Raw genomic sequence first — 12739 nt, forward strand, 5'->3', positions numbered from 1 at the left:
AGAATGGAATCGCGGTAGGAATGGTTTACTGTCCTTTCCTCAAATGGAACCGCACTGTTCAAGTAATCTTATGGCTTTTGCTCGATTGCTAATTGATCAGATTTATCAGCATGTAGGGATCGATCTATTCCGATGCACGCGACTCGAGAGATTTGGGGAAACAATGCAAATGAAATGGCTCGAATCTCCCAACTGACGCAAATTTTGAAATACACTCGATTCATCTCGATATGCAGAATCGAACCCGACATAGTAAGGCCACTATATTAACGCGGCACCGATCCTGTACCATTAAGTCGCTGGCCGTCAAGGCATAATGCCACAGGCAAACGCGCACTGCACTCGCTGCATGCGACAAAATACAATCGCGGTAGGAGGAATGGTTCAATCTCCGTCTGCGATTGCTTCTATGCTATCAGAACGGTCCTGCCCGCCTCGATGGGCCAGATATTACACCTGGATCTGATAGAAGATCCTGTTCCTAAAGAGTCATCTTTGTATTCCTTGCATTAGAATCCGAAGCCAATCGAAGATTGTTCTGGCTCTGGTGTTGTCTCACGTGCTTTTGCCATGGGCAATGCATGCCACTGCAAAATATTATCGGCAGGTTTCGGCTGTTCGGTGGATATGCTGTAGGGCTGTTTGATTATCGCCAGATCGTACCGAAGACAACGGCTAATCAAATGATGAAACAAACCATTACAGCATGTGTTAGGATCAAGGGTAAAATTATGCTCTTCGAGAATCAAAAAGATGGGCCAGACAGCCATCAACGGCAGCATTGTGGAGTGGCTACCGATTAGGAAAGCGATTAGGAAATGGTTCCATACGGTGACAATTTGCAGGACTTGGACCTGAACCGGGAGGCAATGACAATCAACCTGGTGCGAGGTCAATCGCTGCACCACTTTGGCCGCTGAAGAATATGATCACGGCTTAATCTTACATTGATTCACGAGAGCACTTCCTCCGGTGACATCGCGAGCAAATGCTCGGAATTGTAAGGAATAAAATTGAAAATGAGTCAACATGGAAATTGTTAAAATGGAATGGAGGAACATGTTTGATTGTTTGGCGAGAAATGAAAAAGGAATAATTTCAAACAATCATTTTTTCAAACGAGGCTCTGTAACCGGGCGGTTTAGCTATCAGAGCACATGGCTGGGAGTTGGCTTATCAACCGCAGCAGCAATGTTCATGCCGTGAAGATAAAAAAAATGTGTAGCTATCGAACCTCTTTGATAAAGTAGAGATGGGTAACATTAAAATGACATGGAAGAGCATTTTTGTATGCTAGGGAAGGAGAAAAATAATGAAATTCAAAATAATCCTGCTTTCGTGCGTAGCTCTGTAACCGGGCCGCTTACCTAGTAAACACAAATTTAGGTTAACATTATGGCGAACGAACAAGTAAGTTTGTGGAACACGCAAGAAGCCCACAAGAAACGCCACGCCAGCCGTGGAATGCTATGCTGTTCCACCGCCAACGCTGAGCCCGCGGTGGTGGTGCGTGGGCTTCTAGAATTCAGTTTCTGTGCCGAAGCCATTGCGGCCAACGGGGCGAAAGTTTTTGAGATTTATTCGCCGGACTTCTTTGGGTCGCGCGCTACACTCAACTGCAGGTGCACCGTCACCATCACCATCGCTACCAGCAAGTATGCTGGGGGAAAATCGCAGATTGGATTCCATTTTTTTTCTTCTTCTGCGTACAGAATGCAGCAGCTGCAGCTGCCGGTGCAGCATCTTACAACGCACGGTTCGATAAGCAAAAGCAGTAGCATCGTCATCAACTTCGTCATCATCATCATCATCATCATCATCATGGAGGAGTGAGCACAACTTACCTTGAGACTGTGGTAAATCAGCGCACCGCTAACGGTCAGGATGGTAAAGAGGATGAACAGGACGAAGGCGGACACTTGGGAAATTCCGAGCAGATTCAGTGTACCGGAAATGAGAATCGCTGCAGCGTGGCAGCATATAATCGGTACCAGCAACCGATCGATCAGATCCCACGGTAGCTCACGCGGTGCGGTTTCAATCAGGACCGACCCATGCCGGGACATGCGACGTTTGACCGCCGGTGTTTTACTCTCCCGGCGCTGCCGCCATCATGATGATGGCACCGGTGGCCGGTATCGTACAGGAAGCATGACAGAAGAAAGTGAAGAAAAAAGTGAAGTGAAGAGTTAGAGAATGTTGCAAACTTTCAATCATTATTTTCTCGTATTTTCCCGCTTGTCGATGACTCCTTCGACATTCAAGCACACACCAAACGCACCAAACACCCACAAATAGAGCACCATTCTCCTTCAGACGGAATAAATTTATACGGCATCAAAAAGGAAAATGGGAATCCAACTCTTCGCCGCTTCGCTACAGCACCGCTCCCGATCGACTACTACGACCGGCCAATGGTTACTACGACTGAAGTGGTGCAGCGTTGACGTCACTTTCTATGACGCTCGAATAGAAAAGCAGCGCAACCTCAATCATCGTCAGTCCGGAGTGGTTTCACGAATAAAGAAAGATCCCCGGAATAGCGGAAAAGCGAACGAAGCCAATCCTTGATTAATTCTTCGCTTTGTGCTTACCTTGTTCGGTTGGTTTGCTGTCTGCATGATGCGTGGCGGGAAATCAATGGCACCAAAAACTGTTTTCCCCTTTCCCTTTTGTGTTCGCTGCAACAAATGACAGAAATATCATACAGGGTCAGTAACTCGCTGCGAGAGTTTCATTCGGGCTGGAGAAGAAGATAAAATTAGATTGAGTAACATCTAAGCAGATCCTTCGTCATGCAAAACAAACTGACATTGCCCTAGTGTCCTGATTGTGGTAGCAATAAAAAAACGATGATTTCTGATATCCTCCCGTATCGAACTGCACGCTCGCATAATGTACGTTGATTGACAAGCTTGCTTGTTTGTTTGTTCGTTCCCTTCGAATGGTTAAAGAATCATAACACCACGGAAAAACCGCCTGGGGGGTGTAAATCACTCCTCATAAAGTCGGCTTCAAAGCCGCTCACGAAGCGGCGGTGAATTCTGCTAAAACCAAACGGCCACCACCATCACTCTCTGCTAACTCTTGTTTCATCTTCGCCGAATGTGGTGCGATCGGGAATGGTTTGTTTGGATGGAACGCTACGCTAGTTAGTTGCTCGCTCGCTTGTCTGCTCGCCTGTTCCGTAAAATACGGCGCGCGGTTTCTTAGTGACGTGAGTGACGATCTGTTTGTACGACGCGTAGTGGATGGACACGGTTTGCGCATGTGTGACGTAGTGATCTGCGTAAATTCTCCTCTGGGTGCGGTTGCATAATCCAAACTAACGCAAACCCCCCCCCCATGCATATCGCTCTGATTTAACTCAACTATCAGTATCGAAACAAGGGAGTCGTTGACAGTACACTCACTAGTTCCAGTTCTTACCAAATGAACAATTTTCTTTCTTAACACGATTCAAATATTAACTAAATGCACTAAAACCAGAACCACAGCACGGCGACGGTGACGGCGGTTGTGCGCCGACTACTACTGTTCAGACCGGAGCAACTCCGCGAACTGGCGCCGCGAGCTCACGATGCGCGCTGCCCGAAACCGAAAACGCGTATCTTCTCCATCCGTGTCGACGGCAGCGCACCGTGTGACGTACGACGGCGCAAAGATGAGTGTTTCCTGGCAGATGCATTACGGGACGGAGGCCACTGGCCATACCAAAAATACGTTCCCCTACCCACAAACCCTCCCCTCCCCCCTGCGCCCCACTCAATGACCGTACGTAGCGCTGCGTACGCAGATAGCTATTTTCTGACTGACCGCACCGCACACTCGGATCACCGTGGTCCGCCTTAAGTGGCAAAAAATAGCCCAGCATCCCCGCCTCGCGCCTCTCCGTTTTGCACTCCAAGCAGGGCGCCATTTCTGTAGCGGCAGTGGCTGGACCACATAGAATGGATTCGATATTCTCGAGCATCAACCGGCACCTCCACGCCTTGTGAATCAAGGCCGGATACTACTGTCAGAGCGTGACCCATATGTTAATCCTTCTCTCGTAACTCTCGAGAGGAGGTTCGCCGTTTAGAAACGATCTGGAACCGGCCCCAAAATCGCACCGATCGGAACGCGATCGAGCACCACGAACTCACATTCCAGCGTTCGAGAATGTTCGCTCCCAGCTCGACCCGAACGGCAAACGGCGACGGTGTCACGATAGACTGTATCATGGTGCTCATCGCCGTTAACGTCACCGGAATTTAATGGGAAATTTAAATCATCCCCCACCCGCCGTTATGGGCCTTAATAAGAAAATCACTTTCACCTGGACCTCTGGCGAAGGAAGATCGACGCGGAGAGCATCGTGTCCGTGGTTGCACTTGGCACATTTTGCTCACCACCCGCTGTTGTTGTTCTTTATGCCGTTCGGTCGCTCTTTCCATTAAAGCAAAAATAACTTGCCCAGCGCTGGCTGGCTGGCGGCTGCGTCCAATGCCAATAAGTAATGCTTAGCACCGCGCGGAAAATGGCGGCCAGAAATTGGTTGCGCAGCGAATGATGAGAAAATATCGACGGGAAAACTCTGGCTCAAAATGGTTTGGCCAATCATTATCATTAGTACGCAACAAATGCTGGCGGCGGCCATCTTGGTTTTGTGAGGGTATTAATTCACCGGCACAAAATCTCGGAACAGAGCGCTGTGTGTTTCTATTTGCGAGAAGTGTCCACCGAAAAGGTGAAGCTGCGGAAGGCACTTTGTTTCGCTAAATCTTCACCGGTAAACGCCATGATGCATTAGCAGTCTCTCGAGAGGTAGAGAGTACACGGATTCCCCTTCATTGCGCTGCTCCCTGAGTCGGAAGACGAAAGAAAAGAACGAACAAAATCTCTTCAGCGCGCTTTCCTCCCAAGGGTTGTTGTCGTCTTCGTCGTCATCGTCATAGGTTCCCCAGAGCAATCAGCGGCGAGTCTGATGACGCAAACGACAGACACCTTGCCGGTTGGGCAAGGCACAACCTTTTGCACGGTGGACACCTTCACCGACGTCACCTTTCGGCCACGACAATCCGATGCAATCCACGACGACACAACGAAAGTGGAAAACATGGAACAAAGAATGGGAAAAGTAAGAGGGAGCTAATGCGATGGCCAGCGCATAAGCAAAGGCGACGGGTTCAGGTCAGGTGTGGGTTACAGTAAACAAATTTGAGCTAATTGAGGATACGCGTACCCCGTTTGTGTATTCTCCCAAACTCCGGGCCCAAAAAGACGCTCGAGCTTTGTTAATCCTTGGAAAAATATTTCGCCAGCTTATCTGCTCCGTGGCCTGGCCCCCCGCGTGTGGAAGGATAAAGTTTCTCCAGCAGCACCGCAAATCCCTCCCCAGCCCACCTTAATGGCGAGAAGTGTGTGGAGGATTGGGATTTGCGTCGTCTATTAGGCACTTCGCGCGAAGAACTTCGAAAAACCTGACGCTCCGGACGGACGCTTACGCGCGCGCTTCAACTTCGCCTTTTTATCCGAACGACGAGGACGAACACGAGAATGACGGGGACGATGAAGACAGGCCCAAGCCCATTGGCCATTGCACAGGCACAGAGGCACCGCGGCGACGTGTGCGTGATCATGGTGCATGATGAAGTTTTGCTCGGTGACGCGCTGCGCGGGTTCTTGATGAGCTTTCGAAGCGTGCGGATACCGACCATCGATTCCGCGAAGAACAGGACCACATGTGTGCGGGCGCGGACGAGTATGTGTGGTGTTTTTCTTTGAGAGTTTTCATCCCCCCAACCACCGACTTTTTTCGGAAGTTCTTTCTCTTCGATGGAAATGCCATACGTATAAGCGTGGCAAAGTGTGGCGCACAGCGAAGGAGAACTCCCAGCGGTACTTAAAATAAAAGTGTCCTTTCGAGCGTCTAGGCGTTGGCGAGCAGCTCTTCCAAGAAGATGGCTCAAAACCGTGAGCAGCGGCAGGGTAGCACATTCGACGGGATTAATGTTTATAAAATAACTTGTCTTTCAAGTTGGCTACATGAGCACAAAGCTGTCAAAAATGTTGGATGGATGTCCAATCATTTTGTACAAAGGTTAACCTGCCTTAAGACTATCATTCTAGGTAATTCAATGGAAGGATAGACTAGAAGAATGGGATATTTAACAACAAAAAAATGGATCTCGATCAAATCGTTGGTGATCACACTATTCTTTTTGCGGGAAAAAGATAAATAAGTGAAGATCAAACCGAGAGAAACTACTTTTCATATTTGCATATTACGTTTCTAGTACGTGATACAATCTTCGATCAGCTGTATGTTATCCTTGGCTTAGCGTTAATTGTCTTGCGGTAATACAAAAATGCCAGTTTGTCTTTGAACTCTCAAAACTTAAACACAACCTCTTGGTCACCCCATTCGCAGTGCAGTTAGTAAAGTAAATGTCAATCGTTTAATTCTTCCTCACCCACAACATTATTTGCAGCACGGTTTCATTAAAATCTTGCGACCATACAGTCTTCAAATAGATTTAGCATCGCTTAGTAGACCAATTTCTGTGAAGTGAATAAATGAAAGAGTGTCATGAAATTATTGCATGTTTACTGCACTCATTAACCAATTCAAACATAATTTTTTGTGGTTGTGGTTTCTTTTGTGAACTTTTTCGAAAATGTTCCAAATCGCTAAGAAAGCTTCTCGATCTGAATCAGCTACCATCGTTGTAGAGATTGTCACTTATAAGTACATGCTTATTTTAGAAAAAGGTGCACTATCTTCAACATTGCATAATGTTTAGATAGTCCTGTTTTTCCGCAAAAGCTGCTCCTTTTATCATCTTTCTAACATCTCCGTGATTCACCGTATTGCTACCACTGATCTACATTGTTCTTCTTGGCATTCTGATAGCATCAAAGCATTTTTGCAAATTGTTATCCAAGCGAAGGGGGCTCCCTCGAAAAAAAACCAATGCAATAAGTGCAATCTCTCGTCACCTGCGCGTGTGCCCTAGCCACCATGTCCACGATAAATCATCACGATGGAATCGCGCTCCTCTAACGGCCCACTCATTGTGGCGAAACGATCATTGTGGCCAGATCGGTGGAGCTATAAATTACGACCACGACTAACGTCACTCAGACTTACACCTCGTAAAATAACGAGCCACCGAACGGTATCAGGATATTACCGGTGGCTGCAGCAGTAACAATCACAGAATAGCAGCGGTAATGTAGGTGTAAGCCAACACGTCGGTGGCTCTGAAAATGGTGTGAGAATTCCCCGAACCATTGCGAGGAGTCACTGGTCGCTGAAGGGAGGACGGATATATTCGGTAATCACGCCAAAAGTCGAAGGTCACGAGCGTGTCTAGTGTCGCTGATGGGTAGCAATGCTTCTCGTTTTCAATTCTGAGGCAATGACGCCTCAGACGCCAGCGAAGAAGGACCCGTGGAGGATGGCAGGACACTCAACAACCTCCCATAGTCTAGTACCCAGCACGACACGCCGGCGGACGACGGTGTCAGATTCGGAGTCGGAACTAACGAAATTGAAACTCCTCTCTCGGTCTCTCTCTCTCTCTCTCTCTCTCGTTCCCTTTGTCCTCCACGATTGTGGCGACGACGTGCCATTGATGCCGTGCTACGGTCCCCATCCCCCCTTTGGTGCCAACCCGTTAGTGATGGTTTCACCACACCACCAGAGGCCAGTATGTTGCATGCTACCGCCGGGCAATGGTGCTGGCCGCCCCTGAGTGCCGAGGCTTTTCTATTTATTTAAATTGCAAAACAGCTCCACTTGCATTCGTTCTCCTCCCCCCCCCCGGCGCCCCCTGTGGTTCCCAAATTGCTCCGGTGGCTGGAGCTGGGAGCATTTGACTTTCAATCGCTACCAAGGATCACCGGTACCGCGGTACGTCCGTGGATGGCTCTGTTGGGGTTCCGGAAACAAATGGAATGGAATCACTAGCAACACACAAATACACATACCTCCTCTGCTGCTTCCGTCATCAGACATTATGCAGAGAGCAAGAGACAGGGAAAGAAAGAGAAGAGAGAAGAGAGAGTGAGAGCAATAGATTGTAAAGAACGTCATTTGGTGCCAGGCCATATAGTCATAGTGTCGAGATGGTTTCCGTTTTCCTCCATTTCGGTCCGGCACTGAATCTGCATGAAACCACCCTGAGAGTGCAGAGAAGAGTAAGAGCAAGAGAGCGAGAGAGGGAGGACAAAGAGAGGAATGCAAGAAGTAAGATCGATGCAATTTACTGCAGCCATGAACTTTGCCCAACAACCAGCGAGCCAAAAGCGGCCCCGGTTATGACGTCATAAAACTGCGCTGATGGGGATGCTGATGATGCTCTAGCTGGTGCTGCTAGTGGTGCACCCAGGATGCAGCCTCTGTATCACCATTAGGCTCTTCTGCTCTCTCTCTCTCTCTCTCTCTCTCTTTCTTTTCCTCTCTCTTTCATGGTGAACACGGATGCCCTGCTTGCTCGCATGCAAAGTGGATGTTTCCGAAAAACCGGGCTGCACCGGGTCGACCTTGAAATCGAGCATATTTATGAGCTTGGTATGGGGTTTGCTAGCTAGCTAGCTAGCTAGCTAGGTAGCTAGTGTTGCTGCTGCTGCTACTACTACTAGGTCCATGGCAGGCAACGGAGCCCAATGCCACCGGTTGCAGCGAACCGGCTGCACCGTACATGGAATGCACAAATGTTTCCAGCTGTGTGCCAGCGGCAGCATCCCGGAGCCGGCCATCAAGCCACCAAGCAGGCAGCAGCTGATTTCACGGCTTCTCTGGAGCCTGTAATGGTGTGTTGCAGTGAATGTGTTCCTGGATCAGAACGTATTGATGGGGGAAAAAAACGCAAGAAAAAAACCAAGGGAGAAACGGAGAGAGAGACCATTAACAGAGAGTGTGCCGGAGGAGCAGCGATGGATGGTGTCGGCAACGGGTTCGCATGTCCGTTAATTTTTCCTCCTTCGAGTGGAACTCCATGGACCGTATCGAGACAGGACTCGTACGCGACTCGTGGCCACACCGAAACGCTGTATTCTGTTTTTCCGCTCGATAGAACGTAGAACGCCCAACGTAGAACTACCATCGGCTGGCGAGATACAGACAGAAAGAGAGAGAGAGAGAGAGAGAGAGAGAGAGAGAGAGAGAGAGAAAGAGCGCACGCAAAAGACAGAGCAGCAGAAGACAGCTTAGAGTCGATAGCGTGACCAAATGGAACGGTTCGTTTAAAGCTACTGCGGGGAAGGTTAAAATTAAATGGAGTCCGCGAGTCAGTCGACCATTAAAAAGCGCAATGGGCGCTCGTGGCTTTAGCTTTGGTCCTGTTTGTTGGCAGTCGCATCGTTGAATTCACGCTTCTTGCTTCTTCTTCATGCTTACTATGGATGGTGATAGAGCGGCTAATACAGAATCCTACGCCACAATGTCATGCGATGCTAGGTCAACGAGAAGGAAAAGAAAAACGTTACCGCGTTTAGAGCAACAGATCGAGAGCGCGAAACCGAGATTTTTATATAAGAAAAGTCAAGAAGTAGTACGTACGAAAGTACTATTCTGCTTTCTGCTAGCCAGGGAACGGAACCAGGCATTCGATCTTCATTCCCAGAGGTGGCGCACTTTAAAGGTCGCACCCAATGGCCGGAACCGGACCGGGACCGGACTGGGGCTGCAGTTATGCAGTGATGCCATATCATTATTCTTCATTAGGAAAAACTGATTACGCCACGGTCCAGACCTCTTCTGCCCACATCGCATCGCGGGTAACGATGCTTCCCGGTCCTCCGCACCTCCATTGTTGACACCTTTGTGGCCGAAGCCAAAGTGTAAAAAAACAGGAAAGGATAGTGTGATAACGGAACTTGGAAAGGGGATGACCGCATCCGGTTTACGACTCATTTGAAACAGATCAGAAGCAGAAGACAGAAGACAGAAGCTGGCGGAAGTTGGTGAATCGCGCGAGGAACACAATACTGGAGAGCTGGATCTGATGAGGATAATCTGACCAACTCATCTGTGTCTTCTAACAGTTTCGCGTGCGTCCTCTGCACACTAGAATGGAGGCGCTAGGCCGATCAGGAGCTGTAGCATCCAGGGATAACTTGATTGGTTGGTCAACCAACCGGTCCGGTGCATTGCCTCGTTGTCGTTCTTCGAACGCATCATTCTCTCGGGCGGGCAATAGGTACTGGCGCTGCTATTGTTGACGTTACCGTGGGTCAGGTACTCTCTCTCACTCTCTCTCCGGTTCGGACTTGATGCTCGAAGAATGTCCTCGACGACCGCCCGGGCGGGGGCACCACATGAGAGCTGCGAACAAGAACCATGGTGCTGGAACGAGATGAAACTGACGTGAAGTCGAAGGCGGTGGAGACGGCCATGATTTATGTTCCTCATGCACTATGTACGCCCATGCCCCTGGTGGCTGGTTGCAGCAAAAGCGCAGTCACGACCCACGCCCCCTCGTCCTGTCGACAGGTGGACCCGGACGCACCAACACTGACGATGGCAACTTTCAAGGTTGCTTCTTGCAAGATCCTAGGCGAAAGAAGGGGCAGGACGGGGTATGGTGGTAAGTAAACCGTTTAATGTGCAATTAAAAGCAAAAATACCAGCACGAGGTGCTTCGAACTCTCAAGAAAACGTGGTCATCGCATGGCGCGGAATGATAGCCCGGACTTTTATCCATACGGTGCAACATTGTCATGCATTTGTGAGGCGCCTTTTTTGAGGGGGGCAGCGTAAGTACGACAGGCGGATACTGTAGATCTTTCTGGCAGGGAGTTTAGTGTTTGAGTGGGAGTTTCGTTCGGCAAAGGTAAGGGGATTTAGATGGAACGTGAACATATTTTAGCAACCCACACACGTCCACACAGGTGCAGCTGCATCTGCAGCACACCCATGCTCGGCCCGGGTTTTTTGCAACATAAAGCCTCACGTTATGGCGGAGCTCTAAAAAGGTTAGCTATGGTAGACGCAAAGTACAGAGGTGGGCCCAACAGCAACCAACGCAACACAAAGCGGGAAAGATGAGCTTCTGCACCTCACCTGGCCACATAAACTGTCACTGGACAACATCACCACCAGCACCACCACCAGTAGCTGCAGCACCAGATAGGATAGGGCTGCATCATCATCTTCCCTGTTGTTCGGTCTAGGGTATATAATGTTACGTCTGGCCGGTTTGGTATGACGCTGGTTGAAAAGGAGTCACATTCGAGCTCGCTCGAAACCGGGGAACCGTTGCAGCGCCATTTTCTAACAGACATAGCGTCTACTGTGGTAGTATTGGGTTCTAATAATCATCAACGTTAAGAAGAGCGCAATGAAACAATCAAGGCGGTAGGCGATAGTTATTGTTAGAGCGTTACGTTAATTTGGAACAGAAAAAGATGCATTTTTGCATCCTTTCATAAAGCATGAACTGTTTTTACTGAAGAGCAAATCGCAGAACAATTATTCAAGAATATTAAGTAGTAATTTGAGGAAAATATATAACAACAATACAGCCATGGACCAAATTCTAAGGAAATCAGATAATGAGTTTCTTCTGGTAACAGCGTCGAGTTTTGATGAAACAGCCATTCTTTCAACTTTTTCCAAGCAGATCTAAAGTGGAATATTGATGGTTTGTAGTAGTTTCGTTTTGAGAATCGATACATTTTCATTTAATTTTAACAAAATTGTTTAATAAAAAGTACCTAACGATTTCATACGATCTTACGATTGACACAGACTACTTAAACGTGCGCTATATCGTTGTATAAACCGATTTAAAGTTGTGAAATGCACTGCGCTTTTTACAATTGTGAGGTATGCTTCGAATGCGTCCAATAACTGTATCTAAAATCCATTATTCCATAAATTCGTCTTACAGCAAATATTGCTGAATTGAAATAAGTTTAAAAGATATAAATCAAATTTCACTCATACATGCTAGTTTAGAGTTTTAGGTAAACAAAAAGTAATTAATAATTTCAATTTAATAACCAAATATATCAAATAATGTGGGGGGGGGGGGGATCCGTTGCACCAGAAGCATGTTGCCGGTAAGAGTTTAGATTTAATTACTTTTGGAAACAAACGTCCACCAACCAAGCATTGAAATCATGTAATATGCATGCAATCAATGCACAACCATTGCTGCTACCACCAATGCAGCTCAGTGGTCGGAACGTTCGTGTTTGTTTGAGTGTTAATACAGTGTATCTTCCCCTCTACAAACCTCCTCTATGCTCCCCCTGGATAGTTATTGCTACTACAATAATAATAACAATAACTCAACACACTCACTCACCATCAAACCGCCTAACACACTACTGCACCACCGCGTGAAACGATCAAAAAGCGATGGTTTTAATGGTGCCTAGGAACTTAAACGACTTGCCGCTGGCATGCAAGCACCTGGGTGTAGGCGGGCTAACAAAATATCACAAAACACCTGTAATTGGATTTTCCACTTCCTCCCCATACAACCCCCCCCCCCCCCCCCCCTAAAAGTTGCTCGCTTATAGTCACGAATCCGAATTCCAGTAGGCTACGAGGAAAAAGCTGGAACCCAAACCCACTTCATAGTGGAAAAACCCGCGTGAAAATCCCTTCGCGCTCTAATTAAGCGCTTTCGGCCTACCTTTTTGGCGGCTGGTGACGAGTGGAACGAGTTCCGGTCCGTCAACAGGTTGCCCTCCTGCGCCGGTTGAACTTTGACTTTTCCCTGCCACCCCTCCAGGGGTTTGG

At 48.1% G+C, this 12739-nt stretch overlaps 1 protein-coding gene across 1 annotated transcript in view; it reads right to left on the bottom strand.

The window, feature by feature from the left end:
* The window catches only part of LOC126574256 (D-beta-hydroxybutyrate dehydrogenase, mitochondrial), a 35742-nt gene extending 32111 nt beyond the window's left edge, over positions 1 to 3631 (bottom strand). Inside the window, exons 1-3 of the mRNA XM_050234335.1 lie at positions 3430 to 3631; positions 2595 to 2681; positions 1845 to 2102 (exon numbers count right to left, since the gene is read on the bottom strand). Of these exons, the coding sequence (XP_050090292.1) occupies positions 1845 to 2102; positions 2595 to 2621 (285 nt within the window). The 5' untranslated portion in view covers positions 2622 to 2681; positions 3430 to 3631. The remainder of the gene's footprint in view (positions 1 to 1844; positions 2103 to 2594; positions 2682 to 3429) is intronic.
* Positions 3632 to 12739: the final 9108 nt, after the last annotated feature.

Source organism: Anopheles aquasalis, chromosome 3 (assembly GCF_943734665.1).
Source record: "Anopheles aquasalis chromosome 3, idAnoAquaMG_Q_19, whole genome shotgun sequence".
Taxonomy (NCBI): domain Eukaryota; kingdom Metazoa; phylum Arthropoda; class Insecta; order Diptera; family Culicidae; genus Anopheles; species Anopheles aquasalis.